Source organism: Orycteropus afer, unplaced genomic scaffold, assembly GCF_000298275.1.
Source record: "Orycteropus afer afer isolate SDZICR_OR568_19922 unplaced genomic scaffold, OryAfe1.0 scaffold00185, whole genome shotgun sequence".
NCBI classification, from domain to species: domain Eukaryota; kingdom Metazoa; phylum Chordata; class Mammalia; order Tubulidentata; family Orycteropodidae; genus Orycteropus; species Orycteropus afer.
The window spans coordinates 2,243,039-2,261,696 of record NW_006921772.1 but is presented as its reverse complement, the minus strand read 5'-3'; the positions used below and the strand labels follow the sequence as shown (position 1 = coordinate 2,261,696).

At 36.8% G+C, this 18,658-nt stretch overlaps 1 protein-coding gene and 1 non-coding gene across 2 annotated transcripts in view; both read left to right on the top strand.

The window, feature by feature from the left end:
* FBN2 (fibrillin 2) overlaps positions 1 to 18,658 on the top strand; it is a 365,588-nt gene that overhangs the window by 137,079 nt on the left and 209,851 nt on the right. The window contains exon 7 of the mRNA XM_007947457.2: positions 2,654 to 2,779. Coding sequence (XP_007945648.1) covers positions 2,654 to 2,779 — 126 coding nt within the window. The remainder of the gene's footprint in view (positions 1 to 2,653; positions 2,780 to 18,658) is intronic.
* On the top strand, positions 4,303 to 4,468 carry LOC122150618. Its single transcript, XR_006163767.1, has one exon. It is a non-coding gene; the product is annotated as a U1 spliceosomal RNA (small nuclear RNA).

Sequence of the window (18,658 nt, the reverse complement as noted above, 5' to 3'; positions counted from 1 at the left end):
AACCACCAGCCTTCTGGTTAGCAGTCAAGTGCCTTAGCCACTATGCTACCAGAGCTCCCAATTGATTGGGTAGCAATATATATATACGTAGAGAGAGAGAGAGAGAGAGAGAGAGAAATTATCTTAGGAAAAATGGCTCACACACTTATAGAAGCTGGCAAGTCCCAAATTCTTGGATCAAACATCAAGCTGGAGGCTTTTCCCAACTCACACAGCTGCAGGGGCTGAGGAGCTCAAGGTTGGCAGGCAGTATACTGGCTGGTGACTCCAATGAATGACGAATCCAAGATCTCCAGGCCAAATGGTAGATTGTTCACTCATGGACAGCTGTAGGCAACACAACAGGATCCTGATCCACAGAAGAGTGTCTTTTTTCCCAGTATCTCCATAAATATATTAGAAGCAGGCCACACCTCTAGGGAAACTCCTTTCAGCAGATTGGCTGCTCAAAACATATACATCCAATCCTGTTGTGGGAATTACCCACATCACAGTTGCTTAAACCACTCAGAATTGTGGTCCAGCCAAGTTGGCACACAGCTCCAACTATCACAATTTGGCAGTCTACTTCTGTAGTGACATTGCCTCGGAAACCGAAGGAGGGGTCGCTATGGGTTGGATCCGACTCAACTGCAGTGAGAGTTTGATTTTTGTTCTATAATTACTGAAAGAGGTGTGTGGAAATTCCCAAATATAATTGTGGATTTGGCTATTTCTCTTTTTAGTTCTGTTTTGCTTCAGATGTTTTGAAGTTCTACAATCTATACATATACATTATGTCTTCTTAAGGAATTGACCCCATTGTCATAAAATTTCCATTTTTATTCATGATCATTTTCCTTCTTCTGATAAGCATTTTATAATATTAACATAGCCACTCTAGCTTTCTTTTCATGGACTGAATGCTTGATGTATCTTTTAAATATTTTTACTTTCAACATACTATATCAAAGTGCTTTATTCTAAACCAATTGTAATCAAGTTGATTCTGACTCATGCTGAACCCACAGATGTCAGAGTAGAACTGTGCCCCATAGGGTTGGGTTTCTTATAGAGAGCATAAAATCAGTTCAGGCTTAAAAAATAAAATAAAAACTGACAATCTCAGCCTTTTAAATTGGATTCTTTGTACTTTTTACATTTCATGTAATTATCAATATTGCTCCTCGTTGTCTGTCTCACCCATTTTTGTGTTCTTTTTTTTCTCCTCTTGCCTGTATTAGATTGAGTCTATTTTAGTGTTTCATTCTATCATCACAATTGCATTGTTTGCTCTAACTCTTATTTATTTTTTAGTGTTTATCTATACATTAACTCACCACAGTTTAATTTCTAATAATATTATACTTCTTCACTTATAATGCTCGCTATGAGTCGGATTTGACTTGACGGAAGTGAATTTGGTGTGTTCACTTACACAGTAATAATTTTATAATAGTATTCCATTTCCTCCCTCAATCCTCCATGCTTTTCTTTTTTTCTTATAGTTTTTACTTCTATGTATATTTAATCTTCAAACTACGTTGTTGCTATATTACTGTTTTCAAAAACTAAATTATATCTTAAGTTTATTAAAAATGAGAGAATTATATGTTTATCAACATGTTTACTGTTTCCAGTGTTTTTCATTTTTTTTCTTTTGTATGGATCCAAATTTCCATTTCATTTGTCTTTCGCCTGAAGAACTTCCTTTAACATTTCTGGAAGTCTGTCAGCTTTCACTTATCTAAAAAGTCTTTATTAGATCCTTGTGAATTTTGTTATATCAATATTAAGGAATTCTGTTCCCCAATAGATAATGCTAATAGTTTAAAGGATGTGGAAGATAATTGTAATGTCTAGTACTGAAACATTTCCATTTAAAAGAAGATGAAGACATCAACCCAATACCATTATTTTTAAGAACTGTAAATAGCTTTTAGATAGGGAAATAAAAAGATAACAAGCATAATAATTAGTAATGAGATAAATGAAATGAAAGTAATAATTAATATTCCTTCACAATTAGTAGGCTAACGAAAATTAGGATATTGAATAATAATACCATGTGTTGTCAGGGAAGAGAAAACAGGAATCCTCATGAACAGTAAGGCTGTGTAGACTACTTGCAGGTGTGTAGACTGTTGGTGGGTGTCAAGACTGCTCCAGGCATTCTAAAGAACCATCTGTCACTATTTATTTACATTAGATCTGTGTATTCCCTATGATCTTGTAATTCTGTTTTAGGATTCTAATGAAGAGTTAAAGAGTCCCTTTTAGTGCCCAAAGTTCATAAAGAGCCATTCAATTCCTAAAGAGCCATAAGTAGAGTGTCCATTGTATTGTTTCCGAGGGGGTGAGAAGTTGTAGGTAAACCTGATGTTCACTCCACGGATTGTTCTCCAGCAAATCAAAGCCACATATATCCACATTACAACATGGATGGATCTTAAAACAAAATTCCAAACTGAGAAGAAAAAAATAAAATAATAATGCGATCTATAACATCATAGATATATAAATGAAAATATTTGCATGTAAATGGGTTCTGATTCTCCTTTTCCCATTTTTTTTTTTTGGAGAATAGCTGAATTTCTTCTATATATTAAATAAATGTATAGATATATATGCTAAAAATTAATCATGCCTATGTTGAAATGTTTTCTTCTTGCAGATGTTGATGAATGCCAAGCTATTCCTGGGATATGTCAGGGAGGAAACTGTGTCAATACAGTGGGCTCGTTTGAGTGCAGATGCCCTGCCGGTCATAAGCAGAGTGAAACTACTCAAAAATGTGAAGGTAGGTGTTTCTGTTTTGGGGCATAATTCTTTATTTGAATCCAAGTAGCACATGACTGCATTTTGCATTTCAAAGCATATCAATCAAAATTAACAATTCTTTATATAGCCTTACTGTAGCTAGAACCTTAGCATGGCTCTGTATCAGTTTATGTATGATGGCCTTAATGGGTTTGAATGGAAAGAGTCAGTAAGCATTTTGCATCTGGTTTGTTACCTCAGTTGCTATGTGAGAGTGAGAATGGCAGTAATCCAGTCATTGATATTTTTCCTTAATAATTTAGTTATCCATTTCACCTATAAAATTATATCAAAAATTAAAATTGGGGTAAATAGAAAAATCCAAATGAAACACAATATGTATAAAATGATAACATTAGTAGCAGCATGCCATATATTGTAAAGTAAAATGTTTTAATTATTCTACTGAATAGTGTTGCTTTACTGGCCACCAAATTAAAAGCAAACATATTTGACCTAGGAAAGATTGGGAAATTACCATAACAAGTATCTTTTGAAAGAATATTTTGTTCTAATAAAGATACCCAGAAAAACAAAAACTTATACTTTTCTGGAATAAGAGATTTTAGTCTCATATTGAAATACATAAGTTCCACCAGCAATCTTCAATTAAAATAAATTCACTTGTTACATTTATCTATGATCTTTGTCATTTTTACCAAATTTAAAAACTCTTTAAGGATGTACAGCTTGAATGAATATCAATATTTAGAATAATTTTGATGCTTTTAATAGCATTAAAGGAGCTCTAGTTGCACAGTGGTAAGTGAATTCTGCTGCCAGCAAAAAGGTTGATGATTTGAACCCACCAGCCGCTGCACAGGAGAAGGATGGAGCATTCTGCTTCCATAAAGATTGATAGCCTTGGAAGCCCTATGAGGTAGCTCTGTTCTGTCCTGTAGGGTCGCTATGAGTCAGAACTGACTCACTGGCACTAGGTGGTCCAGTAGTGTTGAAATGTAATGCTTAACTTTTCAGTTTTTAGATTATTGAACTCAAATTTAGTTCTTTAACTAAGATAGTTTTCTAAAGACAATGGAGTGTAACTATTTTCATATATGTGATGTAAGTATTCTCATTAAGTCAGAGTTTTAAAAGTTCTTTTTGAAGATTTGTTTTTGCCACTCTAGCTTACCTGAGCTAGGAAAAGATATATGACAAATACATTAAATCTGAATTATCCCACATACCTAGTATGGTTTTAACTGGGAGCAAAGGCACGCTGGTGGTCAGTGCCTAAAGCATATGACTGCTAACCAGTGGGTTGGCGATTCGAAACCACCAGCTGCTCCTTGGAAGAAAGATGGGGCAGTCTACTTCCATAAAGATTTACCGCGTTGGAAACCCAGTTGTAGTTGCTGTGAGTCAGAATCAACTCAGTGACAGTGAATTTGGTTTTTTGATTTTTGAGAAGTACCAAACACATACTACCATTACTTCTTGTGAGAGGGAAAAATAAAGTAGAAGTTAATTTAGAGCCATTTACCTTCAGTAAAGAATTTTGCTGTTACGTGGCAGAGGCAATACCATGATCAGGAAGGTGGTTTTTTCCAGGGCTAGGTTTATCCATTGCAGTCCACGTGGGCTGACCCGTGATTTCCCCAAATGTGGGAAACTCAGCTGCATAATTTGTGCTGGGTATGGTTAAGTATTTGTGTTCTTTTCCTTTCCAAAATGCAATATTGGGGATATTTTGGGTGAGTTGGTTATATAAAGTTGTAACCTTCTCTTTAGAAAAGAAAAGGCTTAACGATAGGAGGTAAACAAAAATAGGAGCTGTATTACTAGACAAGAGGCAGTGTGTGAGTATACATGCATGTTTCAACACCAGCAGCAGTAATCTCATACACCAGGGAACATGCATCACTCTATATTGTTGTTATAAGAGTAATTTTATGTTTGACTTGATTCATTTACTGTCATCTCAGCATTAATCTTTATGTTTTAAACATTGTACATTATTACACACGAATTTCATGATTCCCAAAAAGAGAATGTAATACAACATTGTCATCTATTTTAAGGACCAAATAAGTTATCTCTGAAACTGTTAGCAAAAACACCCAAGTAGTTTATATCCATTTAAGTACAATCTCGATTTAAGTCTGTATATCATGAAAAGGTAAAGAAAAATAATTGGAAGATAGGAAAATTACGTTAATTAGCACAGAAATTAGACCAGGGAGCCAGTGAAATTTAGAAAGGCTGGATTGTACTGCTGTTTGTTTCCCGGTATAAATGTTCTTCCCTGTTGCTTTGTGAGGGGTTTATACCACTGCTTAACTTTTTGTCACTACCTTTCACTTTTTACATCTGAATAATATCCAAATGAGATCCAAGGGTGGTGCACTTAGGAACAAAGAAAGTGTTTGATTATAGGTGAGAAGCCACAGCCACTGACTGGTTATAGTGGCTGTAACATTTCCATTACACATCAAACAATATATTTCTTCTTAGTTGAATAAGGAATGAGCCTTTTTTACATCACATTTCATCAAAACAACATACAGAGCCAAGCTTGAGTTTGGGGAAAGACACTGCAACTCTTTATTTGCCACTTGTCTATGTTCTTTAGGAAGGGGGGCTATTGATGTAATGTAGGCACCACCCAAGGCTGTAAATGTAGTCGTCTCTTTCCATACTTCCTGCGCAGGCAGCCAAATCCATTTCACCATTGCCCAGAAAGAATTATTTGATTCAGTATTCTAGATTGGTGAGGAATAGCCGAATTGGAACAAGTAGTGATTAGAATTTGAAATCTAGGAGTTTTATGAACTTATTCTTTTGTGTATATATCATATTTATTTAGATATGTCCTAAAAGTGGTTGTTGATTATCAAGTTTCCCTGGGTAATAGTGTTCCTTTATGTAAAACAACAGGAGCTCTGGTGGCGTAGTGCCCAAGGCATTTGACTGCTAACCAGAAGGCTGACGGTTCAAACCCACCAGCCACTCCTCAGAAGGAAGGCTGGGCAATCTACTTCTATAGCGATACTGCCTCGGAAACCCAAGGAGGGGTCGCTATGAGTCAGGTCTGACTCCATGGCAATGAACTGAGTGATGTAAAAGAACAAATAATATTTATTTAATGTAATTGGTGGCATAATATATCTGGTAAAACAGTAACTATTGCTACACTCAATGACAGGTTTTGAATTATAATAAGTTTTTGTATAGTTTATACAGTAACAGAGCAAAAATGCAGCCATAAATTTAAAATTAATATTTACTCTAAGCAAAAATAGAAACGTAGTAATTATTTTTAATCAACTATCAAAGGTAAGGTATTTTAGTTCATGTGAGTTACAGTGTGAATATAAAACATAGTAGTATTGGCAGATTTAATGTACAATTATCTCCTTCCTCTGTTACAGCACATTTGATTTTTTTTTTTCCTGTTCATATAGCAGTGAAATTCTTCAAAGAAATCTTTGTTACTCTCTTAAGTTATGGGGTCTGAAATAAGAAAGGTAACTAGCATTTTGAGTCTGACTGATTAGGATAATGGTGTATCATTAACAAGAAACTGCAGAGTTAGTGTATTAATTTTTAAAAACTGTGTTACTGATTTTCTTGAGTATTCTTGTGTGTGGACTGTATCATTCCAAACCTGGAGTATGATTCTTAAGGGCAGAGACTGTTGTGTTTAGTGTCATACCCCAGAGCCTAGAACAGTGCTTGGCATGTTGTAGGCTCCTAACAAATAATGTGTTGATTAATTGAGAGTGGATGGTGTAATAAGTTAATTTATTTGACTTGGTTGAATGTCCAAAAAGAAGATAAAATATGGGGCCAGTGTTAAAATTGTATTTGGAAAGAAGTCATTCATCATCATTAAGGACTTTTCCGTTCGTCTGTTTCTAATTTTTATAAATAACTTGATTGCACTAGTTGACATGGAGAGAGCAAAAGCATAAACACTAAATTCAGGTTGGTATGTTTAGATCTTCCATGTTATTATCCCTCTTTGGTCACCTGTGGGTTTTGCTTTTGAGGTCAGAGACTTTCACCCTCTCTCTAAATGAAAGAATTGACTTCTGCTTGTTTGTTGGGGTGCCTTGTTCTGAAAGAGGCTTGTTCTGAAATTTAAGCTTGATTTTTTACTGGTTATGTTTAAATGAAAGAAAAACAAGTACTATGGGACATTCTTCAGTTAATTTAATGTTTGAAACATATAACTACATCTCCTCCCTATTTAGTGAAGCGAGGCTAAAAATAGCTTATCTAGGCTTTTTTTTTTTTTTTTTTTCTATCATTGATTTCATGGATTCTCTCATGAGATTCTTATTTATTATATTCACATGGTCTCTTCTATGAACTATAAATGTGATCTCAAAATGTGATTTTCTGTCTCTGTCTCTGTGTGTTTGTGTGGGTGTCTGCCTGTCTTCCTGGAGGAGAATCACTTTTTCCATCCTCTTAAGTAAGATCCTGGATGCCGTAAAGCCTTGCATGATGCCCACTGAAGTCATGTCTTATTTCTTCTGGGCCAGTTGGTATCCAAAATCTAATTTCCTAACTGTCATGAAGTGGGCAAAATGACCCTTTGGTGTGGAGTAAGCCTTTCTTCACATGTAAATAGAATGTTGTTTTATTTACTTAGTCTAGTCAAAGATTTATTATTCTAAATATAAGTTTAATTTAAATAAAGAAGGGGAAGTAAAACACATCAATATAATATGAAATGGTAGATCAGAAGATTGTCCATATTTTCATTTTTTAAAATAAAAGTTAATTTGAATTTCATTCCAGGTGGATAAAATACCAGTAAGTGCCAGATGTCCTTGTGTGATCCCTTCATCCAGACTATACCTTCTTTAGCATTCCTTGAGCTAGTTATCCTTTTCCTGGCTTAACTGGGAGGCAGGAAAAGAACCTCATTGTCAAGTCCCCCTTCAGTGGGTCTTTATGTGTTGGAGAGTTGTTTGCAGCTTATTCTGAAGAATCTTCAGCTTTGTTCCATTAACACAGTGTTTTGTTGTTTGAGATTTGTGACAAGAAACGTATTTATTTATGCTCACAAAACTCATGAAGCTTGTTGGCACAGTATCTTTTGCTGCCATTCCAACTCTGCTTTGCTAAATCATGGAAAATAAACTTTCTGTGACTAAACTGATACTGATAAGTGTTTGCATTTACTCATATTACCAAAAGTATATTATTAGCTTTAAATAAATAATAATAATAACACTGAGTATTTCCTAAATGAAAAAGTCCATATTAAAATGGAGGGGGAAGTAAGGGGATTGTAAACATTGGAACCATAAAACTTTTTAGGTCATCAATTTTTAAAATCATATAAACTGTCATCTTTTAAATCTTTTCAAAAAGATATTTACAGTATTGGAGTTAAGACATAATTCTGTTCTGTGTCCTTTCTCCTGGGAATAAGAAAGTCCTGATTGTTATACCCAAACATACTTTCTTCTCCTGTAACAAATAAGTTATTGTGACAACCCAGCAGATTATGAGTACTGAAATAACATCATATTAATAAATAGCAAACTTTAATGCACACTTACCCAAGACAATACTAAAACTGCTTTACATGAGTTATCCTATTAAATCATAACAACAGTGCTGTGAGGTTGGTTACTAATATTAATCTAGTTTACAGACAAATAAACAGAGGTACAGAGAAGTCAAGTAACTTTCTCAAGGTTTTACAGGTAGAAAACAACAGAGCTGAGGTTGTACCCTGCTAGATTTACTCCAGTGCTTTTGTTCTTAGCTAGCTGTTAGCAAACAAGAAAGAATAAGCAGATAGCACTCAACAAGACCCAAAGGTAGCATTTACAAGAGAAGTTTAGGGAAACTGGACCAGCAACAAGAGTGACATTTTCCCTTTCCTTGTTGTGTATGGTGATAATGCCCTGGAGCTAGCTAAGCCAGAATTAGCTCCAGGTTAGCGATCCAGGTTACTAGCTATCAGGTTTGCAAGCTACTTAATAGGGAAAACTCTGATCCCTTCTACTCTGTTATGATTAAGGCTGAAAAAATGTAGAACCTTGACCCCAGCCATGTTTCTTCACCTCAGCCTTCATGGTTTTGTGTCATCTTTTTGTGTCCTCAGGAATAAAGGGTCCAAGGCTTATGACTATGGATATATGACCTGGCCGCTTGGTGACTGCAGCCCAGATCCACCATCACAGCATTCTACCTGGGTTAACTGATCTAAGCACTGAGATGTAGCAAGTTTACATAGCGCCTTTGGGAGGTTAGCCCACAGAGATAATTTGAAAAGTTAACCTTCCTCTCCTAAGCTTTCTCTACTGCCTCATTTTGGCTGATACATTAGATATTTCAGTGAATGGATTTTTGTTACATTCTGTTCATTAAGATGAAAATTTATTCTGTTAAAATAGTTAATTCACTGTGACTTTAGAACTGAAATTGCAGTTCAGATACATGAGAGTACAGGTGAGGAAGTATAGCTGAAATAATTCCACCTTTCTTCATAGAAATCAATTTAAAGAGCAGTAGTCTGAACCAAACCAAACCCACTGTCATCCAGTTGGTTCTGACTAATAGTGACCTCCATAAGGTTTCCAAGACTGTAAATCTTCATGGAAGCAGACTGCCTGGGTTTGAAATGCTGACCTTTTTGGTCAGCAGTCCAATGCCTTAATCACAGCACCACCAGAGCTCCTCTAGCAATAGTCTAAAGAAGTAGTTTTAGAATAGCTAAGTGTCCATAGAAAGATAAGACAGCAAGGATTTTTTTTTTTTCTAAAGAGTAGAAAATTAGTCCTTCTAGATGGTAAACCATGTTAAAAAGCTGAAAGGTTTAAAATAATTGTTTTTGTCTTTTTTTGTGGGGGGAACACTATTGCAGTGGAGTCAGTTCTGACTCATGGTGGCCCCACGTGTGTTACAGAATAAAATTGTTCCATAGAGTTTTTTGGCTATAATCTTTACTTCTGTGGCTGCACTGAATGGGTTTGAACAGCCGACCTTTAGATTAGCAGCCCATGAAAAACTGTTTGTGCTCCCCAGAGACCTTCTTGTATCACTCATGGACCTTAAATACTATGGTATTGTTGTTAGGTGTGCAAGTCAATTTCGACTCATAGTGACCCCATGTGACAGAGAAGCGCTTCCCTGTAGGGAAGCTTTAGGCTTTAATCTTTACAGAAGCAGATTGCCAAACCTTTCTCTCGCTGAGCTGCAGGGTAAGTTCAACTGCCGCCCTTTTGGTTAGCAGCTGAGCACTTAACCATTGTGCCACCAGGGATCCTCTAAATACTTAGGTTCAACCATATAAATAGGCACCCAAATGGAACACAATAAAAATTCTAGTAAAAGAACCCAAATGTATTACGTTTAAATCAATGGAGGGAAGGACAAGACTGGTGTTGGGAAGATTGAGTTTCGTTTGATAAAAAAATAAATTTAAAACCATGCATCAGGTATTATACCTAAATCTGTTTTAAATGGATCAAAGATAAAAACATCAACAAAAGAAATAGAGTCATTTAAAAATGATCATGGAAGAATTATTATGAAGTGTAGATATGAGAAAGCATTTGTAAACATACTGCTCCACCTGAAGACTGTGTTGTTGTTGTTATGTGCCGTCGAGTCGGCCCCAACTCATAGCGACCCCTCCTTGGGTTTCTGAGGCAGTATCACTATGGAAGTAGGATTGCCCAACAAGACTGTAGAAGAAAAATGAGTAAATTTAACTTCATAAATTAAATTGCATAAAAGACAGCAAGCAAGAATAAAAGGCAAGTGAAAACATTTGCAACTCATAATACAAGTATCCCTCAAGAATATTTAATTGAAAGGCAATCTTGTCTTTAATTTCCTACCAACAGGCAAATATTATCTGCAGACTAGAATTCTGGCACTGCTAGGGATTTACTGGGTGAATCAATGGTAAACACTCTGCTGGAATTTCTACTCGCCTTCAGCTAACTAACAGCAATGCACTGCCATGGAGTCGGATCCGACTCCTAGTGACCCCTCCTTGGGTTTCTGAAATGGTATCACTACAGTAGTAGATTGCCCAACCTTCTGGGACAATCTACTTCTGTAAAGATTTATCACCAGGGAAATCCAATGAGGGATGCTATGAGTTAGAATTGGCTTAGTGTCAGTGACTTTGTTTTTCCAACTAACTATAACCAAGCCCCTTGCACCGCCCCCTCTCACAAGCAGGATTGTTAGAATAAAAGGTGCAATGTTCAGTTATCACCCTAATGTTTCCTATTAACCCAAGTGAGGGAGATAAATATAATTTTTTCTGCTGAGCATTGTGCAGCACATAATATATGTCTTCCCAAAGCCAGAACCAGATGAGTACAGGAATAAGGACCTTTGCCTGAATGGTTTCCCCTCCCACTATGATGAGTGACAGACCTCAACGTAGAAAACTCATCTTAAGTTGGTCCTTCAAAGTCAGACTTTTTCTATTTCCTTTACACTTTTGGACATTATTTTCAAGGTACTCGACATATTAGTATAGTTGCTTACTTGATATGACTGCAGTATTAATACCTTTAAAGTATGAATCTATGCCAAAGAGCACCTTTTATTTTTACTAAAGAGTAGCATAGTGCCTATGGCATTTGACTGCTGACCAGAAAGCAGGCAGTTTCAAATCCACCAGCCACTCCTCAGAAGGAAGATTGGGCAATCTATTTCTGTAATGATGTTTTTCTTATGTGCCATCGAGTCGAACCCAACTCATAGCGACGCTTCCTTGGGTTTCCAAGGCAGTATCACTACAGAAGTAGATTGCCCCATCTTCCTTCTGAGGAGTGGCTGATGGATTTGAACCGCCAGCCTTCTGGGTAGCATTCAAGTGCCTTAGCCACTATGCTACCAGAGCTCTCTCTGTAATGATATTTAAAATAAGAAAGCACAACAATTATGATACATCATTTTTTATCTGTAGATTTGATAAAAAATAAATATCCTAATGGAAAACTGTGTTGATGATGGTGTCAGGAAATTGGGACTCACATAAGTTGCTGATAAGGATGTCACATTTGGTACTACCTCTGTATAGAGCACTTAAGAAATATCTATCAACATTAAAAATGCACATACCATTTACTCCACTAATTATAAGTGTTTAGGAGCTTTGGTGGCATAGTGCCTAAGGCATTTAACTGCTAACCAGAAAGTTAGGAGTTCAAACCCACCAACTGCTCCATGGAAGGAAGATAGGGAAATCTACTTCCATAAAGATTACCACCTCAGAAACCCAGTGGGGCTCATTGTGGATCAGAATTGATGTGATAGCAGTGAGTTTTTGTTTTTTTTATAGTCATAGTCAATAATATTCATTCTTTTTTTTTGTAATAGCATGATGTGTTATTGTTGTTATGTGCCGTCGAGTCGGACCCGACTCATAGTGATCCCTCCTTGGGTTTCCGAGGTAGTATCCCTACGGAAGTAGATTGCCCCTTCTTCCTTCCGAGGGGTGGCTGGTGGGTTTGAACTGCCAGCCTTCTGATTAGCAGTCAAGTGCCTTAGGCACTATGCTACCAGAGCTCCCAATAGCATGATATAGTAACAACATACTAGACTGATTACATTATGAAACATACGTATTGAGGAGCTATTCAAATTAAAAAAATAATGTGGATGCTTTATATATTGTTATAAAATTATGTTCAAGAAAAGATTGTCATTTAAAAAAAAAAAAAAAGTATGGGTGAATTCCCTTATTTATGCCTAGAAAGTCTTTGGAAAGAAATGAAAAAAAAAATCTGTGTCATTGGATATGTCAGGGGATGGAAATTAGCTGTCTTGAAGAAAGGGATAGAAAGGAGACTTCCCATTGAGTACTGTCTTAAGCTTTGAACTTAAATATATTTATCTATTCAAAATAGATGTGGGAAGGTGAATAGAAGTACACCTATAAGTACATATAGGATTGGTGGAGGATATTTCTACGTATGTCTTTGCATGTGCTGCAAATATATTCAAGGACATAGTAGATCATACAGGGGGGCAAAGGTTTAAAATATCTTAGCCTTAACCAAACACCCTGAGGGCCTGGGGCTTGATGGGACATCAAAACAGTGTTGTACAACTTGGAGGACATTATACTGAGTAAAATAAGTCAATCACAGAAGGACAAATATATGAATCTGTTGCTACAAAAAGTCAAGGAAAGGTTTATAAAAGGAAGGAAATTGTTGTTGTTGTTGGTTACTAAGGATGGAAGGAGAGAAAAGAAGGAAAATAGAGGGATCGTTAAGAGACTGGTGTCTGTATGGGTGAGGGGAAAAGAAATAAAACAACAAGAACTAACCAGCACAATAAAACTTAGGGAAAGGAAGACACGGAGAGGTGCACAAGAGGTACAGACAATAAAAATAAATGTTACTGCATACACAATGTTGTATTATCAGTAATAGCAAACACTAATTTATAGGTGGGTACATAGGTAGACAGCCAGGAAGATCAAGTATGGATAGGCAAATGAGAATATACCAATGACCATACATAGTTTTAGCAGCCAATATTATTCTTATGTACATATTATATGTGCTGTAAAAATGTCCATATGCAGTATAAAGCTAACGGGGCAAAGTTAAGATAACTTCTTAGCCACAACTAAGCACCTTGAGTGAGGGAGTTGCTGGGGCTGGGGGCCATGGTCACAGGGGACATCAAGCTCTATTGGTACAACACAGTACACAAAAATATTCTTCTGTATCTTCAGCGAGTGGCGACTGGGGTCTTAAAATCTTGTAAATGGACATCTAATATGCAACTGTTGCGCTCTTCTTGTCCAGAGCAAAGAAGAGTCGAGAAAATCAAAGATATATGTCAACAGTTAGTCCAAAGAACTAATAGACCATGAAAACCTCAGCCTATATGACCCTGAGACCAGAAGAACTAGATGGTACCTGGCTGCCAATACCAACCACTTGGAAAGGGATCTATATTGGATATCCTGGATAGAGGGGAGGAAAAATGTGGAACAAAATTTAAAAACATAAAAATGACCAGGCTTGCTGGTGAGATAAATACTGATGAAACCTGGAGACTGTGGCCCTCAATCACCCTTCAGGCCTGGGATTGAACTCACTCCTGTGGTTTAACTCTCAGCCAGACAACAGACAGGCTTACCCACCAGACCAAACAGCTATACCATGGTAATGCACTCCTTAGAACAATCAATCACAGGAGTTCAGAAAGGCAGCATTTGCATAGGGAAAAATACAGGGAGGCAGAAATGCACAGGCAAGAAAAGCACAAGGAAAAGATAACCACAGGGAGGAAGTGGGAGGAGAGCTGTTACACTGTGGAGAATGTAATCAGGGTCACCAAACAAACGTGTATGAACTGTTAAATGTAAAATAAATACGCTTTGTAAAATTTCACACAAATCAGAGTGAAAACATTTTTAAGAAAATTGCACATCCTACTTTATTAAGTAGTGACTGGGGTCTTAAAAGCTTGTGACTGGCCATCTAAGATGCAGGTATTAATCTCCCCAAATCTGGAGCAAAGAAGAGAAAAAAAATCAAAGTCTCAAGGAAACAATTAGTCTTAAGGACTAATGTTCCCCTCAAGCCATAGCCTCCAGTACCCTGAGATCAAAAGAACTAAATGGTGTCCAGCTACCACTACTGCGTGCATTGACTGGGAACACAGTGGAAGGTCCTAGACAGAGTAGGAGAAAGAAAAACATAGAACAAATTTCAAAATCACAGAAAAGACCAGACTTACTCATCTGACAGAAATTGGTGGAACTCCCAAAACTGTTGCCCCTACACACCCTTCAAGCCTGGTACTGAATCCACCCCTGGGATCACCTTTCAGGCCTATGGAGTAAATAATAACAACATCAGGGAGGTACTGCTCAGAACAGTCAACCATATGAGACCGAAAGGCAGCATTTGCCCAAAAGCAAAGCTTGGAAGATTGGAAGGGGCAGAAGAGAAGGATGAATGGAAACAGAATTCAGGGAAGAAGTGGGATGAATACTGTTACATTGAGGAAAATGCAACCAGTGTCACGAAACAAAATGTGCATAAATTGTTGAATGGAAGAGTAATATGCTTTGTGAACTTTTCCCAAAATCACTATAAAAAATCAAAAAGTAATTAAAAACAGGTTAAGGGAGGGATAAAATACATTCATCATTTTTTTTCGTTAAGCTCTCAACAAATTCCTGTAGCAGAATTCTTGGCTGTCTCCTGGCGGAACAGTGTGTAGAAAACTGTTAGAGCCTCTGTCACCAACTTCACAACCTTTTGCCCCAGAACACAAAGAATGCCCCTGGCACATTACATGCTGCCAAGTGGAAAATCCATGCACACCTACTGCTTACCCAATACAGAATGAAAATATAGAAGCTATGCAGAAATTCATTTAGTCTTAAAACTGCTACCTTTATACATCAGTAAAGTGTAGGAGCATCACATGAGGTGTGTTTAACTTAAATGTTCCTTTCATTAATTGAATAGTATTGTTACGAAGCTGGCTATAATTTGCTTTAAGAAGAGATATAAGTAATAATATAAGAAATACAGGTAATTAAAAAAATTGTATGAAGAAGTCATATTGTGAAAAAAGGATGGTGTTCTCAAATTATTTTTAAACAAAAAATCTAGTAAAACCCTAGTTGTGGTTTGTTGTTAGGTGCCTTCCAGTCAGTTCCAATGCATAGCGACCATACGGGAAGAGAACACTTGCCCGGTCCTGCCCATCCTCACCGTCATTGCTATGCTTGAGCCCATTGTTGCAGCCATTGTGTCGATCCATTTCATTGTGGGTCTTCCTCTTTTTTGCTGACCCCTCTACGTAACCAAACATGATGTCTTTCTCCAGGGACTGATCCTTCCTCAAAACATATCCAAAGTATGTGAGACGATGTCTCACCATCCCTACTTCTAAGAAACATTCTGACTGTACTTCTAAGACATATTTCTTTCTTCTTCTGGCAGTCCATAGTATATTTAATATTCTTCACCAACACCATAATTCAACATTATCAATTCTTCAGTCTTCCTTATTGAATGCCCATCTTTCACTTACATATGAGGCAATTGAAAATGCCATGGCTTGGTCAGGTGCACCTTAGTCCTCAAAGTGACATCTTTGCTTTTGAACATTTTAAAGAAGTCTTTTCCAGCAGATTCACCCAGTACAATACATCGTTTCATTTTTTGACTGTTGCCTTCATGAGTGTTGATTGTGGATCCATGTAAAAGGAAACCTGTGACTTCGGTCTTTTCTCTGTTTATCATAATGTTGCTTATTAGTCCAGCTGTGAGGATTTTTGTTTTCTTTGTATTGAGGTGTAATCTATACTGAAGACTGTAGTCTCTGGGGTTCATCAGCAAGTGCTTCAAGTCCTCTTTGCTTTTAGCAGGCAAGGTTGTGTCACCTGCATATCACAGGTTGTTAATGAGTCTTCCTCCACTCCTGATGTTGCCTTCTTCTTTGTATAGTCCAGCTTCTCAGATTATTTTCTCAGCATACAGATTGAAAAATAAAGTATGGTGAAAGGATACAACCATGAGGCTCACTCTTCCTGATTTTAAGCCATGCAGTACACCTTCTTTTGTTTGAATGACTGCCTCCAGGTCTATGTACAAATTCTTCATGAGGACAATTAAGTGTTCTGCAATTTCCATTCTTTGCAATGCTAATCCATAATTTGTTATGATCCACACAGTTGAATGCTAGGTTGCCAACAACAATTAAGCTGCACGGCCCAGTGGAAATTAGGGCTAGATGTTGTGTTGTTATGTGCCGTCGAGTTGGACCCGACTCATAGTGATCCCTCCTTGGGCTTCTGAGGCGGTATCACTACGAAAGTAGATTGCCCAACCTTCCTTCCAAGGAGTGGCTGGTGGGTTTGAACCACCAACCTTATGGTTAGCAGTCAAATGCCTTAGGCACTATTCTACCAGAGCTTCCTAAGGCTGGATAGAGAAGTCAAAAAACACTGCTCTTTTCCATTTAGGGTAAGACTTCCAAAGTAGAAGAAACAGAGAGCGGTCTCTCTCTCTCTCACACACGCACACACACATACACACACACATATATATATCTCACACACACACATATATATAAACACACACATACTGCCCTCTCTCTCCCTCAGGTACAAAAAAAACATTAATCATAACATTTGTTTCGAGACTGTTCCACCCATGGCCAGCTTTTATTTATTTTGAGTGATGTAATAAGCACCTGTAAAGCGACCAAAAATAGAAGCTGTCTGTTCTGCTGCCTCCACCCTACATAACCACCACTGTATCTCCAAGGTTCTGCATTGCATTGCTTTTCTTCTTAGATAGTTTTATTATATTTGTAGTCCATTTATTATTGTTATTATTCTTACTGTATTTTAACTTGACAAAAATGTTAATACTATATGAAATACACTTTTGCCCCTTAATATTGGATTGATGTGGTTAATTTCTATAGTTACGTGTTGCTCTGTTCCATTCTTTAGAACGAGATACAAAACCCATCATGTGGCTTTACTATATTTTGTTCTTCCACTTTCTCCCTAATGGCCATTTTTTTTCTTGACTTTTCCTGTTGTAAATGGTCTTTATACATGTCTCCCATTTCAAGACTTTTTCGTGGACGTGTAGTTTGAAACATCATTGTTGGATTATAGAATCTATTGGCAGTAAACTTTAGGATATAATACTAACTATATTACAGAATGAGTACACCAATATACACTCTTGTCATAAATACATAAGAGATTCTGTGTATTACATCCTATTCAACATTTGGTATTACCATACGCTTTTATTTTGCTAACTAAAAAAATAAAAGAAGCAAACTCACTGCCTTGGAGTTGATTGGACTCATATCTATTTCACACTCCTCTAATTAGCAAATATTATACTCCTCTAATTTACTAATTAGAGGAGTGTAAAATGGATTTTCTTGGGGTCTTGATTTGCATTTTACTTTTCACTAATTATATAGAACATAAATATGTCTGTAGGCAAAATGTGTTTCTCCTTCTTTGAAATGCCTATTAGTGTCATTTTGCCTATTTTTCTCTTTCTGTTTTTCTTATTGAATTGTTGGCCCTTCTGTTCCCCATCTATAACATATCTTTTCATTTTGTTTAGGATTTTTTTTTTTTTTAAATGAACAGGAAGAGTTCTTAATTTAATCAAACACATCACTCTTTTTCATTTTAAAGTAAAGGCTTGTTGTTATTTGCCATCGAGTCGGCCCCATCTCCTAGCAACCCCTCCTTGGGTTTCCAAGGCAGTTACCAGTAGGGAAGTAGGATTGCCCAACCTTCCTTCCGAGAAGTGGCTGGTGGGTTTGAACCGCCAGCCTCCTGGTTAGCAGTCAAGTGCCTTAGGCACTATGCTACCAGATCTCCTAAAGGCTTATTGTGGGTTATTTAATAAAGTATCTCTATCTCAAGTTCTAAAAGATACTCTCCTATTTATCTAAGAGAAGTTTTCTTTCCACTTTTGACATTTAAGTATTTAATCCATCCAAATTAGTTTGTGTACACAGGCTGAAATGAGAATCCAGTTTCATCTTTTTTCATATAAATAATAATTTTCCCAGTTCCATTTATTGGCAGTTCCTCTTCCCTAGTGATGTACATTGATATTTCCAGATATAAAGCTTGTACTCTAATATTGGGTATGGATTTTTAAACCACAAATTCTTTACCCTCTGATAGTATTAAATTATATGGATTTTCTTTTCCCTTCCCCATACCATCTTTTCTTTCAGAAGAGAAATCAGGGACTAGGGGAAGGGGAGATGGAATAATAACCCTGAGTATTGAGGTGCTTGTAACACTAAACTTAAGCATTTATACCTTATCTTCTTTGTGCTTGTCACATGCCTCTTGGTCTTGAGCTTCCACATTGGAAATGTGCTCTCT